The following is a 22249-nucleotide window of genomic DNA, read 5'->3' as shown; positions in this document are numbered from 1 at the left end:
TTACTCCACTCTATTGGCCTCAAGGACGCTGCTCTCTCTTGGTTTTCCTCCTATCTCTCTGACCGCTCGTTCAGTGTGTCATTTGCTGGTTCTACTTCTCCTCTTCCCCATGCTATTCCTCAGGGATCAGTCCTAGGTCCGCTCCTCTTTTCTCTCTACAACAGCCCCTATTGGACAAACCATCAGCAGATTTGGCTTCCAGTACCATCTCTACGCTGATGACACCCAATTATATGCCTCTTCCAATGACATCACCGCCGCTCTAATACAAAACACCAGTGATTGTCTGTCCGCTGCTTCTAACATCATGTCCTCTCTCTATCTGAAACCGAATCTTTCTAAAACTGAGCTCCTTGTGTTCCCACCATCTACTAACCTCCCTAAACCTGATGTCTCCATCTCTGTGTGTGGTACTACCATAACTCCTAAGCAGCACGCCCGCTGTCTCGGGGTTATTTTTTACTCAGATCTTTCCTTTACTCCTCACATTCAATCACTTTCACGCTCCTGTAATTTTCACCTCAAAAGCATCTCCAGAATCCGCCCTTTTCTTACGGAGGAAACAGCCAAAACTCTCATTGTTGCTCTGATTCACTCTCGTCTTGACTACTGTAACTCATTACTAGTCGGTCTTCCCCTCACCAAACTCTCCCCTCTCCAATCTATCCTCAATGCAGCAGCCAGGCTCATCTTTATGACCAACCGCTACACAAACGCCTCTAATCTGTGCCAGTCACTGCACTGGTTGCCCATCCCCTTCAGAATAAAATTCAAACTTATTACTCTCACCCACAAAGCTCTCCACAGTGCTGCACCTCCTTACATCTCCTCCCTCATCTCTGTCCACCACCCTACTCGGGCTCTACGTTCTGCCAACGATTTTAGATAAAAATCCTCCATAATCAGAACCTCCCACTCCCGTCTCCAAGATTTTTCTCGTGCTGCACCAGACCTCTGGAATGCACTACCCCAGACAATCAGATTAATTCCCAATATCCACAGGTTTTAAACATTCCCTAATCTGACTACTTTCCATGGCCCCCCTTTTAGATTAGTCATCAGAATTAGATTCCCTCACACTCCTTCACTCCATGTCCGTCATACACGGATACTGGCTGGTGACCGGCTCATGCAGCTTTATGTTACCACCCCATGTGTATAAAAATGGCTGGACTATTGTACAGAACAAACAGTGTTACACTTTGTGTCTCCCTTATTTCCTCATAGATTGTAAGCTCTTGCGAGCAGGGTCCTCACTCCTCTGGTTTGAATTGTAAATTAACTGTCACTAGGTTATGTCTGATTTTGTTTGTTTCATGTTCCCTCTAAATTGTAAAGTGCTGCGTAATATGTTGGCGCTATATAAATAAAGATTATTATTATTACTCCCGGAGCGAGTTTTAGATTTTAGTAGCCAATCAATGAAAACCTCATATACTTCAATAGACCAAATCAAAAAGTTCAACGTGAAATTTTTGATGGCCGGAACAGTAGCCAATCCAATGTCTGTGCCTTTCTGATGGTCCATATCGGGCGAGAGATGAATCGGATAATCTGCCGGGTATTTATTTCCTGGTGATAAGCATTGACAGGTGTCTGGGAGCCGCTTATCCCATCTCCCTACTAGAATTTATGTTTTTCATGCATGTATATGCTACAGATATTATAAGGAGTTATTTAACATGACCTTAGTTATAAATCATATTTCCTCGCATGCCTGTGCTATAAAGTGAATTTCTTGCATGTTGGGCATATTACAGTAAGTTATACCGTCATGTGTTACGCGAACCAAAAATACTTTATTATAGCCAAGTACCAGATGTCTACTGATAACCATTAGCTACGTGGGATAGTCCAGTGCTTTCTGCTTAGTGACGATATTAGTGAAGAATCTTTACATTCACACCCCGTTCCCCAGACACAGCACATTTATTATGTGTTCTTGTTACTGCGGTGTATCTAAGCTGCAGTGTGTGTGCTGCCGTCACGGAGCAGCGTGCTAACAATAGACACATACTTTGCACTTTGAACCTGTGAATTCTGATTTTGATATGAGAAGTACTGTTGTGCGCTACACCTCGCCAGTCTATACAGGAGACAAGGTGTACCAGCACCTTTTGATCACAGTGGATTATGCACCTTTTTGAAAAAAAAAGTTTAACACTTGGGAAGCAAGGATTTTTATCATTTTAACCATATCACTACCAGAGAGTCGATAGTCCTGACGAGGTCCGCCAATTGAATATGCGTCTTCCTGCATGGTAAAATGGTAAACATGTCTTCTTTGCTTCCAGAGACTGAATCCTCTAGAATGACAACATCTAGAAACTTTCAGTCCCAAAAGAACGCTGGACCATCTTTCCTCGGGCTTCGCTCTCCTTTATCTTCTTTGTTCTCCTTCAGGAAATCTGCAAAGCAAAATCTAAAACTGCCAACTCAGCAGGAAAGGTAATGGTTTGTTTTATTTTTATATATTAATCTTTTACCCAACTTGTAAGTTTATAGCTAGTTGTGTGATCTGTCATATGTGATATAATGTTTTCTTATAACCCTGCCCATACAATGATAAAGAGTGACGAACGGGCAAAATGCCCGTAAGGAACCATAAGGCCTCATTCACACGGCAGGGTTTCCCGGCCGGGTGCCGGCCGTTCATAAATCGGCCGGCACCCGGCTGCATTAGGAATAATAGACCCCTAATGGGGCTATTCACACGACCGATTTTTTGACGGCCGGGAAAACCGCCCGTCAAAAAATAGGACATGCTCTATTTTCGCCCGGCTCCCATAGAAGTCTATGGGGCCGGGTAATACCCGGCCATCACCGGGATGTGTCCCGAGTGACGGCCGGGTTTTCCGGCTCTTGCGCTCTATCTCCTCCTCCTCACAGCGCAGAGTGCATGTGAGGAGGAGGAGTTGATGCCATTCTGACGAATGGCATCGCTGTACACGGTGTGGCAGGGCCGGGGTGTACAGCAGGTGGAAGGGAGCGCTGCGCTGGCTCCCTTCTCCTGCTTGTTTTAAAAGCGCCCTGGCCCGGCGACACCTTTGATGGCGCCGCTAGCAGCTGCTGCTGCTGCTGCTGCTACTACTGTAGCGACGCCACTATAGCAGAGCGGGGAGGTATCTCCCCGCTCTGCTATGTGCTAGCCGCACTTTAGCTCCTTGAAGGAGCGGAATCCCCGTGTGTTCGGGGATTCCGCTCCTGGACAGAGCGCTTGATGTCTCTGTCCATATCTGGGCAGTGACATCAGGGGAAACTCCTGAAGCGGAATCCCCGAACATATGGGGATTCCCCTTCAGGAGTTGCCGCTGATGTCACTGTCCGGATCTGCCCGGCCCGGCACGGATGCATAACTTTATGCAAACCGGCCGGGCAGAATGGCCGATTTTACCGGCCGGCACTCGGGCTCGGACGCGACCCGGTCGTGTGAATCCCGCCTAAGGAGGGACATGTGGCCCCCAGGAAGAAAGGGGCTGTAGTGGGGAATCTTAGATAGTTCGGTACGAATAGGGATAATGCAGGTTTAAGTTGTTTTTTTTGCTTTGTCCAAAATGGAGCTGGCCACATGGCTTGTGGTGTCAGGTAGTCTAAGGGGGAGGAACAATAGGGGATGGTTTTGGACCTGAAGGTTGGTGTAAGGTAATTGGGTGAGGAAATTAGGGAGTACATTTATTTGGGTAAGGGGATTAGTGTAGGAAGATTTAAGGCAGGTAATGTGAGGAACAGCAGGCAAATTTTGTTTCTATTTACAGGGAAAAACAAGACCCACACACCCAGCTCTTATTATAAGTTTTGTTGTAATGTTCTGTGTTGTAAGGAGGGATTGCGGCACTTCACACACATGGAGTCGGTATTTATGGGCCACGGCGAGATAACCACGAGCTACACAGCAGGGTTTCTTGTCTGTGGGGGGGGACATAAGCTAGACAGCTGGTACCCGGTTCGGACGGACTTGAGCTACTACAAAGGTTGGTCATAGTAGCCAGCGGTTGCTCGGGGGAGCCAGTGGAGCTCCACGTGCACTGCTGGCTCCTAGTCCTTAGGAGGGCCATGGCAGGCGGGCCCCGACCCATCACGTAAGGTGCCGCAATTGGTCGGCTTCACCCAACTGAACTGTATAATGTGTTTTAAATAAAGAGTGGCTAGTGCCACAAATTTATTTGCCATAATATTGTTCTTGTGTGGTTATTTGTGTTAGATGATTGGGGGTTTAACATGTGCACTCCTTATGGTGATATACATGGTACAGTGTTGAGCCCATTCTTCTTGGCTTGTTGTTTGCACATACAAAAAACATGCTGTATTATCTATTTGATGTTAACTAAGGGAAGGAGTGGACCCCATAGCGGTGCCTACTAGCCCGAGGACAGAAAATTGTCTCACTAGTTCAGTGTTAGTGAAACATGGCCCCATGGCAGTCTTTAGTGTAATTATTTCCAGCAGGTGCCCCATTATTGATGTACAACAGAGATATGGATGAGATAACATGCCAGCTAAGAGGCAAAATTGGAAAATGTAACTGTACAGCAGTCCACGTGGCTACATTTTCCAGGACATTATTTGCGCACATATTAGAGTACATATAATGCAATCCCTAACTTACCTCGTCCAACTACTTTGCCACAAACAGCAGCATGTACTGATAAATGAAAGAAGTTGTCTGGTTTAGAAAACCCTTTTCAAAAATAACCTATTAGGGAATTCTGAGTTATAGAGGGGGTTCCTCATTTCAGGACCCTCATCTATTAGCCAAATGGAGTGACAGAATTTTAGTTACAGCCCGTTAAACCAAACTTTGGGGGTGGAACGTGTCACTTTTACGGTCCTGCTATATTGAACGCCTGGGTGATGCAGCAAAAGGAGACCCGTGTCTGTTAGTTAATGGTTCTCCTCCAATCAACATCACTGACAGAAAGGGGTCTAGTTTTTTTCTTGACCGCCCAGCCATCCATTCGCAGGGTGGTAGAAGCAGCATACACCACCCTCAAACTCTACCCACTTCTTTAACATCAACTAGATTTTACTATTGACATTGCATTGGTATAATGACTTCTGAACAGTTCTGACTATACAGTATATAGGTCAGAGAATCTCGTGATTAGGATGTTGTTATTATTACACGTGATTACATAAAGTGATCTATGACTACGACTCATGCGCTTAGGATGGTGTTGTGGACAACATTTTTATAACTGTTTGCATTCCCGCTCTGAGTTATAGCATGAGCAGACAATGAGTGCATCCATTTATATGACTACTTAATATCATTAAGAACCTGTTACTGTCAATAGCATATAATGGCAGGATGATTTTTCCTTAAGGAAAGTTGGTAGCGATTCTTTAATTGTGATTTGATATGAGATCATGGGCATATTTGTAATTCAAAAGATTGCCTGCTTTAGAGAACCCATTTTTAAATACCCTGTTAGGGAGGGGTTTCTATTCAGTACTTTCACCTTAGCCAGAGAGGACAGCAGCTACAAATAGCGTCTATCACTTAGGAGGACCCAGCATGACCATGCTATACACCGCCAGTCCATTGATTACAGTAAGAGCTGTGTAATGCTTCTTTTCCCCAATGGTGGCACTGTAGGAAAATTGGACACTTGTTGCCAGGTTACCCCACAGGTTATAGCTGATGGGTATCAGCAGCGGCACAACCTCTTATCAGCTTATCATTGGGGGACAACTCCTTTAATGTGTTAGGATGTTATCCCTGCATATGGTACCTACTTAGATAATATTTTATCATAATTTTATTGGTGCATTGCCACCTCCACATTTATGGTTGATGCTGCAGGAAGAGATAATGTATGATATAGTTTAAGTCCTGCCAGGCGTCTTTGCCCTCAGTTAGGCTATGTTCACACGGAGTATTTTGCAGGCAGAATTTCTGTTCAAAATTTCAGTTTGGAAGTTTGAGGCAGATTTTCCTCTCCCTGCACGCCGATTTTCGCTGCGTTTTTCGCCCGTGGCCATCGGATAGGGCATGTCGCTTCTTTCTCCCGCGAGCCGGTTTTACCGCTCGCGGGAGAAAGCCGCCCCCGCCTCCCATTGAAATCGACGGGAAGCATAGTCGGGCCATTTTTGACTAGCTTTTTGGCGCGGTTTCCACGTCAAAAAACTCGTCAAAATACTCAGTGTGAACATAGCCTTAAGTTGCAATTCTGTCGTGAGCTGAAGATCTTGGTAACCTGAGATAGACTGGTTGCTAGGGATTCACTGCCTGACAACCTGTAAGACCATATATCCTTAGTAACCAGACTGTCAGATATAATGCGACTTGAAGTTACTCTTATATTTTAATAGTTATGTTCAGACCTGATATTCTTTATCCTAATGTCAGCTCTGTAGGTTGTGCTAATGCCTGTATTAAACGTCAGTACAGTCTAGTGAATGGAGCGAGCAGGCAAAGGCTGGTGACACTAGTCACCGGTGACTGCCCCATGCTGCATCGAAAGGAAGAAGGTGAATTACGAAGGGTCACAAATGCCCAGCACATGGCTAGTTAGTATTACATCTGGGGCATACTATGGCTTTCCGGTCGTGGGCTAACCGGTCACTTTAATTCAGGACTGGTACTATGCTGGCAGCAGAGATGGTAAAAAGCAGCTTGGCAGCAGTTACACTGTCAGTGCCAGGCATAAATTGAAGTGGAGAACTTTAATGGTTATCCAAGTAACAAATAAAAAAAAATAAAAAAAGAAGGACAGCAGGTACGAAGAGGGTGCTAAAAACGAATTAATGTCGATTTCAATATATCAGGTTGCGTATAAATCTATACTCACTTATATGAGAAAAGCGTTCCCCTATGCTCTCCTCCCATACAGTAATGTTTGTCAAAAGAATCGAAACAAATTCTATACGTTTTTTTTTATTGCTTGGATTATTTATACGTCAAAAAGTTAAGTTGGTTCAGGTTTGGAGCGTAGCAGACGGAGAGTGGAATTTATAATCTGATAAATCAGTTAAAGGGTTGTACCAGAATAAAAAATGATCACCTTTCCACAGGTGATAATTTTCTGATTGCTGGGGCCCCCATAGATTGTGAGAACGGGGGTCCCGAACCCCCTGTTTCTCTTCACTGCTAGATCTCAATGAGGAAGACATTGAATGGAGCGGCGGTTGAGCATGGTTGCTGCCGCTTAATTCAAAGTCTTTCGGAATGACGGAAACAGCCAAGTACAATGATCGGCTGTTTCAGTCATTCTCAACAACATTGAATAGAGCGGCGAGCACATTCTCGACCGCAGCTCCATTCAAGCTCCCTCTTACTGCGGGGGTTGCCGTGAGGAGGATCAGGAGAATCCCAGCGTTGGAGACCCCAGAGATCAGAAAATGATCACCTATCTTGTGGATAGGTGATAATTTTTGATTTTGGTAATACCCCTTTAATGAAGTAGTCACTCACAGAGAGTAAGTGAATTATCATGGATGAAAAAATTAGCTATCCTGTTATATTATTTAATAATTTTAGGTCATTGTTTGCTCTTTAATCGTTAGGAATATAGAAAAGCAAATACTATAAGGGATATATTGTGAATAATCTGTTTTATTGGTAGTTCAGAAACAAACATTGTACCTGCTTTGTCTTTGCTTTGCGACAGATCGTCAGATGCGGTGTAATTGTATGTTAGAAGCTATTTTTAATTGTTTGACTTGCACTGGCTAAAACCAAGTATTTTCATTTTACACTACATAAAATGTTCATGAAATTAGTTGTTTTTACACTTTTAGGGTCAGTTCAGTTTATACTGCAGATTTTCTGCAACGGAATTAGTTGTGGAAAATCCTCAGCAAATACAGTAGCAGCAAAGTGGATGAGATAAAGCAAATCTTATCCACACGCTGCGTAAATACGGAGCGGAAAAAACTCTCAGAAATTGCCCTGCGGTGCAGAATTTTATTCCGCAGCATGTCAATTATATTTGCGCAAACGCTGTTTTTTTGTTGCAGGTTTTCACCATTGAATTCAGTGGGAAGTAAAACCCGCAACAAATAGCAGTTGTTGTGTTTGTTATGGCGGGTTTGCAGCGATTCTGCCGTAAAAAACCCAACTCAGAAAAAATAAAATCTTATATTTAGCCAGGAGTCTGTGTTTCTTCCTCCAGGACGGCCTCCCGGGATGACATAAAGTCATCCCAAGAGGCCGGCCTGGATGAAGTCAGAGGGCCGGCTTGCTGGCATGATGCTTCAGCCCATGTCACTGCCGCTGTAGACAATCACAGGCTGCAGGGATGAAACGTAGCAGGCCGGTTAAGTGCTGCCATTTTTCATAGCGGACATTCGGGGCGAAAAACTGCACCACAGTTCCCTGCGGTGCACGGTGCGGATACGCTGCGTGCTTTTACGAAGCGTATCCGCCCCGTGTGAACTCAGCCTTATAGTACAGCTGTGGTTTCTAGTGTCACAGTTTATATTGTTCATATAAAAACACATGACTTCTTAAGAAGTGTATGTTTACTTTTCATTTTTATTTTATGTCTAGATATAAATTACATACAATGTTTAGTGACATGCCAAACACTTAGCTACAAATATTATGCACTGTTTTGTACTGGCTTATACAAATCTGTCACCTCCGAAACCCCCCTAAACTACAGTTCAAAAGACACTTATTCCAAATCTGCAATTTTTATCTTTCTACTCATTTGCTGTCCCCTGCTGTAAGCTCGCAAGCGGGTAGTGCGCTGCATGTGGATGACAAGTCTAGTAGTCCTCTCAATTACATTGCCGAGCTTAGTAGTCCTCTCTATGCATCGGCATGCAATGCACTACCCGTTTGCGAACTTACAGCAGAGGAATGCAAGTGAGTCGAAAGATAAAAATTTCAGATCCGTAATCAGTGTCTTTCAAGCTATTTGCGGATTACTGTCGTTTACGGGGCGATATGGAAAAGAGGGAGGGCAGTAAAACATAACCTTTTATCTCGGTCATGCAAGTTGCATGACCAAGAAAACATTGTTTAATTCCCCTGGTGCTGAGCTCTGCTCTGAGCGACGACTCTAGTGGCCAATCTGGAGACCACTAGATTTGACGCAAAGGGGCGGGGCTGACAACGTGCAGCGAACAGAGCAAAGGAGCACTTGCACATCCAGTTCCCAAATCAGTGGCACTGCGGCGCCGGGGGAATTGAACATTGCTTGCATGACTTGGGAACAATTCACTTCTATTGACCATGGACACCTTCCCGTATTTTTGCGGGAAGGTGTCCAGGTTGTAGAAAGCCTCCGCATAAGAGAATACATGTCCTATCTTTTGCTTTTTACGGTCTGTGCTCTTATACTTTGTATGGGAGCACGTTCCGAAAATGCGGGTGGCTGTCAGCTGCAATCAGCGGCCGGCTGTGCCTGCAATCACGGGCAGTGGTTACGGTCACGGCCGTGTACATGGGGTCTTAGACAAAAGGTACAATTACAATGCACTCCCCTATATTGTGCTGTCAGCAGTTTTGAAGCCTAAAAATGCTGACACATTCCCCTTAAACAACATTCACATAAAAATGTTGGTTGCTGCTTGGAATCTGACAGCATTGCTGACAGACACACCCCTAACAGCCAAGCAGAAGTTCTATCTATTTTATGATTATGTGATAGACTACTGGACACACTGCATGGTGTAAGAATTACATTTCCAATCAGGAGGCCACTAGAGCAGTCACTCAGGGAAGGAGCAAGGCTGGCAGTGTGCAGTGCAGGAGCACATCAAGTGCTCGCCTTACTGGTACTTCCGATCGCGGTCGTGGAAATTAAAAATTGTTTTCTTTTTGAGGCCTCATAACGGGTGACCGATTCCTTTAAGGGAAACCATTAGAGTTTTTTATTAACAACAATTGTTGTTATGAGGGCCCATTATTGGTTTCCTTCTATGAAAAATGTTCATTTATGACCAGCTTTAAAGGCATGTTACTGTTGGAACTAGAATTACTATTGTAATAAGTCCTTAGATAGACTTTCAGATTCCCTAATATTGATTATGCTTGTTAGGCACCTCAACTAATTTTACCTGTTACCTAGCAACAGGTACCGCAACCACTGGGTGACTACACTGGAGCTCCACGTTACTATTCTGCAGCACTAGTGGTGCATATTAATGATGTGCTAGATGTTACACTATAGTGAAGGGGATTTTATGAAATCTCAGTCGCACAATACTGTTGAAAGCTGGGGGTTTAAGAGTCTGTTTTATTTTTTTCCTGTTTAGGAGGCATTATTTGCACAGTTTTCCCATTCACTTTATAGGGGAAAATCTATTACTGTTTTAATATATGGTACGATGATTGTGGTGTTTACATGCTATACTGTAAATAAATAGTTTACCTAGAAATGTTTATTTTCTAAAACTGCGGCAAAAATCTATTGAAAGCTTCATGTATACAGCCTAATACTGGTTTACGAAGCAATGTACTTACAAAGTTACACAAAAAGCCTTTACACCTATGGGGTTGAATTGCAATATGGGGTTCAATGTTGGGCATAAGCTTTTAAGTGGTTGTCGGCACGGGATAGTTTTTCACACTGATGACTTATCCACAGAATAGGTTGAACAGTATATGATCAGTGGGGGTCCGACAGCTGGACCCCACATTGATTAGTTGCTCCGGCTGCCTCGAGCACCGAATGTCAAGCAGTGTTCGGTGCTGGAAGCAGAGGGCTCCGGTCACAGTATAGCGGCCGTGCTGGGTTACTGCAGCTCTGCTTCTATTCACTTGAATAGGAGTAGACCTGCAGTACTGCAGCATGGCCGCAATACTGTGACCGGAGCCATTTGCTTCCGGCATGGACATCTGGTGCCTGGAGGCAGCCGAAGCAGCTAATCGGTGAAAGGTATGGGTGTCGGACCCCCACCGATCATATACTGATGACCTATCCTGTGGATAGGTCATCAGTAGGAAAACCCACCCTGTGCCCGGATAACCCCTTTAAGTAGCCTTTGATGCTATTTTCTTGAAGAGGATTGTCAGGGTAGATCCATTCCGGTGTCTGTGGTATGGACATTAGATTGTCTGCTCTACTGGGTAGGGATTGTTATATCTATAGTACTGTGTAATGTGTCAGCCCTAGTAAAGTTTAATGCATTATAATAGCATTTATATTTTATAATATTCAAATCGGGCAATTGCAGGTACAAAAAAAAAAGTGTAAACCATAAATAGAAATATGTAATAGAAATTAAGCGTATTTCCAGAAAATGTAACACTAGTTACACAACCAAGTAAGAGTGCATTTACACAAAGCCATTATCATCCAGATCTGAGCATTTTTAATTGCCCCATATAACCAAGCGTAGTGATTATTCAACTAGTGCAGGGTCTGGGGGTGGGGGGGGGGGGTAATTTCACTGTATAGTTAGATAGAAATCTAATTGTGCTCCCACAACATAAGGAAATTTAATTAAAGGTTTCACTGAAATGACAACTGAGTAAAAAGATATCTTTAATAGTAACTAGTTTAAAAACAGGGGTAGTACACCACTGTGACATAAGCCCCACCGTGAAAGTTAAAAAATGTATTAAACAAAAACACTGAGTTATTATGATACCTATATCTCTGTGTTTAAACGATATTGGTAGGAATCAGCATAGACCCAGGGCACAACAGTAGTACAATCCCTAATCGAAGCATAGGTGTCCGACAGACTCGGAACTCCTAACGCTGGGTGTAACACAATATAATTGTCCCCAATGCACACATTCCATAAACATAAAACGACCCTACGCGTTTCAGATACTCATCCTCAGGGGTCCGTATCTTGGTAACTCTGGCCTCATCACCAGCGATATTAATATTCAACAGCGGATATTCCGCTGTGCGTCACGGGAAGATGCACGTATCGATGTCAACGGCATACTTCATTAAAGGCGCTAGGTTACTATAAACGCTAAACTCCACCCATCGTATCTGGCGGCAACACATGAATTGACCAATCACGGCACCCTCTCGATTCGTGACACCTGCCCATGTGACCCCCCGCCGTCAGCTGACAGCCAGGGGTCATCATCGGCCGCATCATACCGAACGCGCAGGCGCAGTGAAAGCCAAGGACACATCGCCCAGACTGCCGAACACGAGGAGGTAAGCGCTAAAGGATAATATATCAACTAGTGCAGGGTCTGGGGGTGGGGGGGGGGTGCATGACACGAGGATTCTCTCTTTAATGCTCTTTAAATTCTTGTTTCATGCACCACCCCCTCATGCCCTGCACCAGGAATACCACAGTGTATTAATTTAACCAGCGTATTTTTTTAACAAAACGGGACGTTCTTCCTTATTGGTAGAGATTAGCGCATGTTTTTGCCCAATATAAGTTTCACCGCCCATTAGGACGCATTGGCGAATCTATGAGAATAATAGGTGAATTTATTCTCCCATTGATTTCTATGGACCCGAAAAACAGGCTACCAGTGTTTCAAAGGTGGGGTCTGACCTCTGAGATCGTCATCGATCAGCACCTCCTGCAGCGACTCTCCTGTATAGGCGGCTGTGCCTGGCACTGCAGCTCGTCCCAATGACTCGAGCTGCAGTACCAGACACAGCTGCCCACATGGACGAGAGGCTGTGCCTATGTAGAAAATAAGGGGGATGCAGGATTCACATGAGCGCCGCAGCCCCTTCATTACATTGATCAAGGTTAGACCACATCAATCAAAAATTGATAACCTTTTCTAAGGATAGGCAGAGGAGCCCTTTAAATTTCAATTCCTTAAAAACATATGATAGCAAACATTACTGTGCGGACATGATATGGTTAAATGTAGGCATGGTCAGCATTAACAAGTATGCACTCAGGCCTCGCCCTGCATCTAATGACTGTTTTTTGTTTCGGGTGCCTGCGTTGCTTGGTGACAATAAACCACTGGGCTAGGATCTTGTTCCTGACATTTCCACACATGGCGATCAATTAATATTAGAGCAAGTAAGAACCTGATCGCTGACATGACTGACAGCTTAGACGCCTCACTGCCTTACCCTCAAGAGCTACTCAATTATTGCTTCTCAAACAAAAAAGTTCAGGAGTGCTGGAAGGCAGGGTAGGGTAGGACGCCCATCATGAAGAACTTTGATTTTATGTCTGTGATTTGGCTTCATTTCCTCTCTATTTGGAATAGTTTATAGATTTACAGAAGACGTACTGTCCTTATATTGAAATCTTCTGCCTGCTGACAACACACAATGCCAAGGTGACACTGCCAGATACTGGATACTATGCTGGAACTTTTTCGTTTATTTAGCCATTTGCAGTTAATGGATGACTGCATTACTATAAAAATCACTTCTTCTGGTCCCTGAGGGGCTCTTTGGAGAGCGGGGTAAAACTTGAAAGTGCAATGTCCAGATTACAGAAGATGACAGACACAGTTGAGGTGGGTCTACCATTGAAGGTTGTTTCATATATATATATATATATATATATATATATATATATATATATATATACACACATACACACACACACACACACACACACACACGTGTGTGTGTGTGTATATATGTATGTATATATATATATACATATACACACACACGTGTGTGTGTGTGTGTGTGTGTGTGTGTGTGTGTGTGTGTGTGTGTGTGTGTGTGTGTGTGTATATATATATATATATATGCCAAAAAATCGGAGTTATTTCATGATATATGTTTATACCATTTGGAGCTGCATTTTTCTGGTGCCGAGCTACAAATTCACTACATAGACATATAGACAGTGTTAAAATGTGCACACGTACTTTAGGGCAGATTGATGGGTTCCTTGTGTTGTAACATATTATTATAGACCATGTCCTTTTTTTTTCCATAATGTTCCGTATGTTTTCGTGTTTTTTTAATTTATTTATTAAAATTGTGCAATTTTTCCACTTTAATAATAATGCTTCATTCTTCTCCTCAGACATGGCATATTTTCTATCAGTGGCCAGATACCCCCAAACACAGAGGTGAAGAAAAAGGTAAGTACATTTTTTGCAAAAATATTTAGTATGTAAAAAGGCAAATTATCATATGGGGGTGTCCAGCTCCAGCCAAAGGGCTTCTTTACTCGGCTGTATTTGAGGTCCATGTTTTCTCCCATGTTTTTTTTGTTGCCAAAAATGGGAAGGGATATGTGCAGGTTCCACTCCTATATTAGGCAAAAATAAAATGAAACACGGAAACACAGACCTAAAATTATCATATTACAGTATCACAATGTTTCAGCAGACGTGATTTATGAATCAAAGTTATTACCCACGTCAACATAGTGCCCTGTCCTTATATTTTTTTTAAAAAGCCTTTCTGCTTTGGATTTTGTGGGAATTTATTATTCTTTCTACGCCATTTTTCAAATAAAGCATTTACGGCATTTTACTCAAAGTGGGCGGGGCTTAGTGTAAGGCAGAATGGCCCTCCGTGGCCCGATAAATTTACGCCAGAAACTGACGCAAATTATAGCGGAAATCTACTTCATCTTGAAGATTTTACTTTCTGGCACACAGATGGCCAGAGATACGCCGTTTTAATAAATTAGGTGCATTTTACTCTAACATTCTTTAGATTAGGACTGGCGTATGAATCGCCAGTCTTAATAAATTGTCCGCTGTTTTCCTTTTTCATCCCAAACTTCAAAAAAAAACTAGTAAGTAAATCAGATTTTACTGTTGGCCAAAAACGTGAATTTATTTTTCCAATTTTTTTTTTTTACATAGAGACAGAAGAAAACACTGGTTATGTAAAGGGGGTTTCCAAGCATATTGGTACCCATAGGGGAGGCAGTATAATGCCCCCTCTCCCCATTATATTAACTGTCCAAGAAATGACAATAACCTTTTTTGAGATGAGGTGGTTTGAGATGGTGTAGGGATTTAATAGAGGTGGTTTAGGGTAGAATTTAGGGCAGAATTCTCAATAGGGGTTGGATCTCCTTTTTATCTGATACAGAGCCAGAGCCAGATCCCCTGCTTCCCTTCACACTTCCAGTTAAATGATAATATTCTGTTTGCCTGCAGCCGCCACTAGGGGGCGCTCACCGCATAGAGCGTTATACAGCTCCCGTTGAGCACAATAATGGATATTGTCATTTTTTACCCCACTGAGGCAGATATTGTTGCCGTAGCTACTCAGCAATTACCTGTATGGGCTGTATTTGGTCTTTTCTTATTCATGTATTTATTTTTGTCCATTCACAATGTTCCATTAATTGCTGAGATACTATGGCAAGAATGACAAACACGGCTGCACATCCAAATGACAATTTTGCAAAAAGTGCATCACAACACAATGAAATAGAAAAATGACAACATGTCCAAGTAACAACAAAAATGTTATTACAAATTTTTAAGACGGAGAGAAATAACCTGATTTTAGTGGTCGGTTATTTTTGTTAAAATATTTTCTTGCTTTTCTTTATACAGTTTGAGATTTACCACTCGGCACGGAGTGTGAAACAGATTGCCAGTTTTTTTGAAGCACAACATAACCATGCAAGAGAGAATGACTCCACAAAGGCCACCACACAGCTCGAGAAGGAAGTCATCCAAGGTTAGCATTTCTGTAAAGATTGACGTTAACACTCGGAAGCCATATTTCTGCTCATTGTAAAAATGTATGCCCCACTCCATCCAAGTATTTAAATATTTCCTTATCTTATCCTCCTTGTCCTCACTTTTTGTTTTTCCAAATTACTGTACAGCATTGCCTGTGCACTATAGACTGCAGAATATTATGAATGCAGCTCGCGAGTAAAATACAGGCTGCAATGCAGGAACAGCGCAAGATAAATAATGCAATGTATTTACAAAGTGACTCAACTTTTTATGTAGATGTACAGGGGTATATCTTAAAGAGAACCTTTCACCTGCCCATACATATGCAGCTGAGTGCAGAATATAAAAGGCAGGGCTGCAATAGCCATGGGGCACTTTAAATTTTTTTCCTACCCTCCTCGGTTATTTAGATAATCGGTGCCATTATATTTGGCGCCCGATATTTAAATAACCCCCTGAACTGTCAATGGGCATATCATGACAAGGGGGCGTGTTACTATGGCTGTGACACTGTCCAATCAGCTATGGACAGTGTTACAGCAAGAGCGAAAAGAGAGGAGTGTGTGTGCATGCGCGCTCTCCTCTCTCCAGCTCTTACACTCTGTAGCAGTGACACGCCCCCTTGCCGGTTCGGCAGAGAAGTACAAGACTGATCTCTCGCAAGAGATCACAGTCTTGTCCTTGTCTGCCGAGAGCTGAAGAGTGAGACCGCGCACACGCTCTTTCTCCTCGCTCTTGCTGTAACACTGTCCATAGCGGATTGGACAGTGTCACAGCCATAGTAACACGCCCCCTTGCCATTACACGACCCATTGACAGTTCAGGGGGTTATTTAAATATCGGGTGCCAAATATAACGGCACCGATATCTAAATAACAGAGGAGGGTAGAATTTTTTTAAAAGTGCCCCAGAGGTTTGTGCAGTCCTGCCCATTACATGCGGCACTCAGCTGCACACGTATGGGCAGGTGAAAGGTTCTCTTTAATCATTTATGGCATATTCACAGTGGTAATGTTGTTTTTATTTTTTTTCAGAATATTTGTAAAAGCCTAAGCAATGCAATGTGATCTGAGTGTAATTATTTTATATTTTAGTTTTAGGAGATCTGGATCAAAAACTTGACCAAGAACAGAGTCACAACCAAACCCTCAGGACTAGTAGACTTGCAAGCCACAAGCATGGAAGGCAATATAGCAAAGAAGGATCACTCCATAATCCATCAGAGCCTAAAAAAGTGTACAGCAGTTTACCTTCTCACGATGGAAGAACTGTGCCAATTGGGGAGACACATACAACGCATGCCACATACCAGCCTAAAAAATTTAATCAAATGTACTCAAACCGACAACGTCCAGTTTCCAAACCTGAGACTTCACTCTTTTCATCTGTGAGCAACACATCTCCAAGTTTATCATCTTGTTCTGGCTCATTTTCATCAAGTAGCTTGCAGCTGTCCTCTCCAGGCATAGACCTGGAAAGGACAAAACAGCACAAGTCAAAGAGGACACCTGTCACAGCTATCAAATGGAATAATGAGGACAGTGGTAGACCTTTAAGAACACAATCAGCTTGGGATCTTACAAATATTGGTAAATCCAGTCAACACAGCCGAGTATTTGATCTTTACAAGTACAAAAACGCACCAACCGTACCAGTGTCCTCTTCAAATGACTTCCATGAATTCAGCAATATCAACGACATAACAAGCACATCATCTATGAATATTGCAGAGAACAGATCCACCGGATATTACAAAACCGACTCTCCTGGCCAAAGTCCCGTAGTCAAATATCCCACACAGTCTGAAAGGTACTGGGAGCAGGGATATAAGGAAAATTCATTCAAGAACAATGAAATGAGTAACAGTCCTAATGACAATTTGAGTATTAGCAGTGACAAGGAAACAGAAGCTATGGAATTGGAAAGGGAAATATCTGTGAAAGTAAACATTCCAGTAGATCGTACATTACCATCTGAAATAAAGACTTTTCATGATCCTGATCCACCTGAAGTATCCTCTAGTCAAACATCAGAACCTGAGAACATGGATGTTGATGTTCCAAATGTCTTCCTTCAATCTAGAAATATTAATTCGTCCACGTCTGTTTATATTGGTCCAAGTACTCAACACGACAGTTTTCCACCAAAAACAGAAAGACCTGGATTAACACTCACTGATCATAATCGATCATTAGATGCCATGAAAAACTTCAGTTCATTTATGGATTTTAAATCTTCAAAAATCTGCGATCAGGAAAACACACTGGCTTACAAAACATCTGGTTTCTTTAGTAACACAACGGATGATGGTGGAAAATTTGCATGGATGAATAGGAGGAGGGGATCAAATGACAATAACGCAGGTTTCAGGTCCGATACACTGAAGTTTCAGAAAAGAAATGCATCCTCTCTCCCAGATTTAATTGACCAGGACAGTGAAATTTTGCCTAACGATGCTGATGTTACATCATTCAAAAACAGTTTAGAAAATGTTGGAGAACATGCCACCAATGTTCCTGAAACATATTCTTCTTCAAAAGTTTCTAATGAAACAAATGAAGTGTTAACATATGAGCAACCTTTTGTTCAAAAAACCATTCATCAACCCAAAAATTTGGGTTCAAGAACTTTCCAATATCTACAAACGCCATATACATCTTCATATGGCTCAGCCATAGATGGAACATTCAAAAACTATCCAGTGGTACCTTATCAGGAAGACAGATTGACAGAAAAGCAGTCAAATAACCACACAGAAGGTTTTATGTCTGAAACTCTAAAGTATAAGAAAAGGAACACATCATCTCTGCCAGATTTCATTTATCAAGATGGTGAACATGGTGAGAATAACCATAACTCTGCTGTTCTTGAAACAAATTCTTCAAGGATTCCTGATGAAAAGAAAGAAATGTACTTGGACAGTTGTGCAAGATATGGACAATCGTGTGTCCAAGATACCATTCAACAACCAAAAACGCCAAGTTCAAGAACTTCTCAGTCTTTACAAAAGCTGTCTACGTTTTCCTATGGTTCGGAATTGGATAGGTCATCGAAAAAGACGATTGACTCGAAAGTATCATATCAGACAGAAATAATGACCGAAAATAATAAAGTTAAAAACTTGTTACATTTAGCAGAGACTACTCCATTTTCTCATGTACATTCAAAGTTTAAGTCTGTACAATTTAACAGAAGTAAATACAATGGACAGCATGAATCTGACTCTAATAATAATACAAAAGAAAGAACGCAAACTTCTTTCGTATTAGATGATGGGTCAAAAATTGAAAGTGTGTGTATTCCCCCTAAACAAGATCATCACGAGACAAAGCTAGTGAAAGCCTCAAAATATGAAACACCTTCCAAGCCTAGCCTACCAGTACTTTATCGACAGGATGTTTCATTGACAAATCAAAACAGTGGTGAAGACATGCAAGTCGAACAGGGTTGTGAATTAGAAAGAAATCGAAATCAAAATTTGATTTATCAGTTTGATCAAGAAGCAAACAACGTTATAAAATCCACAAAACCACCCAGAGTCAGAGACACCCGAAGCCAAACTTTGAGGGAGCATTCAGAAGGGATCAACTTGAGTAGAGCTACGCACCTGCCTACCACAGAGATTAAGTCAACAAACCTACTAAAACAGCATTTACTTGTGGCACCGGAACCATTCAAAAGAAATGTCCATATTAGTGTAATCCCCAAGCAGGACTGGAAGCATTCTACAAGTTCTGAAGATGGGCAGAACCACCAAGAGTGTGAAAACATGACATCAATTATTGTTAAGAATCTTCCATCTGAAAATGAAGTATCCCAAGGAGGAGAATTTCACAAAACATACACCTGTCAAAGATTTGTTGAAAATACTGAAATTTATGAGAGTCTTACAGATTCTTCTTACCCAGAAGTAGATACAATTGAGTATCGCAAGGTTGTCTCAATCTATTATAGCCTTCCTCGCAAATTCTCAAAGAGGGTGTCTGACCTATCGAAAAACAACCTGAAAAATATTGATAAGACTCTTGAGCAAAACAGAGCACCCAGTGCACTCCTAGATAGAATAAGTAGGTGCCACAAAGAAGAACATGAACTCTATCACCAAAACTCGGACAAGACACCGACTTCCATTAGTGAAACTATACAAAATAAAGAAGTACACTCAGTAGATGAAGCTCCTTCTAATACACATCTCTTAAATTGCCAAATTATTCCTTTACAAACGAATCTCATGAAAAATAGCAGCAGGCCAAATTCTGGAGAAGAAATAATATCTAAAAGTGATGATTTGGTGAACAAGTTTGGTTCTTTACACATTTCGGAAAATGAAGACGACTATACAATGGAAGAACCAAAAAATACAAATAAGTACAGCCCTTCAAGATCTTCCCCCAGATCTGTTCCAACTACTTATTATTGTACTTTACCAAATAGAAAATCCAATCTCCAAGATCTAGAGAGAAATGTTCTGGAGAGAGACATTGCCATGGCACGGGACAGGTTTAATATATATTCAAGCAGCAAATACGCAACGCCTTCTCCTCCAGAATCCCAGGATGTTTTCACATCACCCACGTTCCCCTACGATAACCTCAACTATTCCTCTGGTTATGACTTCATGCATTTTCCGGAAGACAACAAAGAAGACTATAACATTAATAACGTTTATGATAGTGGTTTGTACAAGAAGAACTCCCTTGATCAAGGATTCATTTCAAGAGAAGACTTGCCTTCCATGTACAAATCAAAAAGTTTGAAAGATTTAAGTAAACGCAAGTCGTACAACACAGAAAACATCTCACCACACATGGAATATAACACCAGCCCAGAGACGGATTATAATTATCCAATATTTAGTAAAAACAATGATGTTTTAAACCGGACTCGGCCTTCATACTGCTCAGAGTTTGTCCAAAAGAAAATGAAGCCGATAAATGCAAAGAAGTTCAGCTTCTCCTTTGACCATTCAGGTCAAGAAGGTGTCAAGCCACGACGTACCGGTTCCTATGGTGATACTGTTAGGATATCTGATGGCGATTCACCATCTGTATGCTGTTCTCCGAATGACAACTATCCATCTCGTGTAAACAAACATTTCAACCAGGAAAGCCCTGTGGATTGCCGGAGTGATGTATATTCCAATTTGTATCGTTCGAAGAGCATGAAGATCTTAAACACAGAAGGCCAAGAGAAGTTTGTAGACCAGAAAAGAAAAAGTGAAGGAAGTTTTTCTTCGAAAAGCTACGGTGGAACTTTGAGGACTAAAAGCCCTTCTTCTGGTGATTCCTGGAACAGGAGACTTTCCGCTGAAATTTTAGATGAAAATGATAATTGGCCAATTTCTGAAGAAACCTATGAACGCAAACCTGTTTGTACTTCCAAGTCTCTTGATTATGGAATTTTTGGGAAGGAGCAACAAGAGGCCATTTTAAACAATGTAAAGCGGTCCCTCACTGAGGGCAGGCTCTGGAGGCCAAGTTTTCTCAAAAATCCAGGTTTCCTGAGAACTGAAGAATATTGTTCTTCTAAAGAAACAATTCCAGTAGGTCGGTCTCCTGATAATGATCCATCACAGGAACCATCTCTTAATATCTATGAGGATGTGCCTGTTGTTTCTTCATATTCAGATACTGACACAACCACAGATGATGAATATTACTTAGATGAAAATGACAAGGAGTCAGAACTGTGAGCTCTCCCAAAATAGTGACCAAGACAGTATTGCTATCTTTATTGACTAAATATGACTATGTTTGTCCGTCTTAATGCTGTCCATCATTTGGTAATTTAAGTGCAATATAAAGATTCCTGAGATCAGGAATAATACATGAAACAATGCAAAATGTTAAAGGGGACCTGTCAGCTCATCTGAAATGTCTGTTTTAGTAAATACTTGTATTCCCCATGAAAAAAAAAACTTATATAACATCTTTTCTTAGAACTCTGCTTTGTGCCGTTCCTGTGTTATTCCTCCTGAAAATGTATGAATAAATTGACTACTGGGTGTTACCATTCCTTTAGTCAATGGGGCGTGTCCCTACACAGTCTGATACTATCCAATCAGTGCTGACAGTGTCAATGTGTAGGGACACACCCTATTGATAAGGGAAATAGGAACACCTAGCTGTCAATTTCTTCATACAATTCCAGAAGGCATAACAGAGGGACGATACAATGCAGAGTTTTAAGAAAAGATTCTCCAGAATTATTTTTTTCATGGGGAATACAAGTATTACTAAAACAGATATGTCAGGAGAACTGACAGATCCTCTAAATGGATGCTTATTATGAAATGGAAATATTTCGGTATAACAGGAGACATTGGCTCTATTGGGATTTGGCTCCCAGATAATAATGTTGTTGCGTTCTATAATGAATACTGTGGGTAGATGTAATGTGCATCTTAGGCTATGTTCACATCTGCGTCATGGCTCCGTTCCGACGTTCCGTCTGAGCTTTCCGTCGGAATGGAGCCCTGACTGACACAAGCTGAAACCGTAGGTTTCCGTTTCCATCACCATTAATTTCAATGGTGACGGATCCGGTGCCAATGGTTTAAGTTTGTCTCCATTGTGCAAAGGTTCCGTCGTTTTGATGGGATGAATACCGTAGTAGACTGTTGAAATCAATGGTGATGGAAACGGAAACCTATGGTTTCAGTTTGTGTCAGTCAGGACTCCGTTCCGACGGAACGGAGCCCTGACGCAGATGTGAACGAAGCCTTACTGG

The 22249-nt window shown here is 42.0% G+C and overlaps 1 protein-coding gene across 1 annotated transcript; it reads left to right on the top strand.

Annotated features, from left to right (window-relative positions):
• Positions 1–2275: 2275 nt before the first annotated feature.
• On the top strand, positions 2276–21286 carry EXPH5 (exophilin 5). The gene is made up of 4 exons (XM_075849989.1): positions 2276–2448; positions 13891–13948; positions 15389–15515; positions 16615–21286. Exons 1-4 carry the CDS (start codon positions 2276–2278, stop codon positions 21210–21212), a joined length of 4956 nt encoding a protein of 1651 aa, XP_075706104.1. The 3' UTR covers positions 21213–21286.
• The last annotated feature ends 963 nt before the right edge of the window (positions 21287–22249 follow it).

Source organism: Rhinoderma darwinii, chromosome 2 (genome assembly GCF_050947455.1).
Source record: "Rhinoderma darwinii isolate aRhiDar2 chromosome 2, aRhiDar2.hap1, whole genome shotgun sequence".
Taxonomy (NCBI): Eukaryota; Metazoa; Chordata; class Amphibia; order Anura; family Rhinodermatidae; genus Rhinoderma; species Rhinoderma darwinii.
This window is presented reverse-complemented; position numbering and strand designations above follow the sequence as displayed.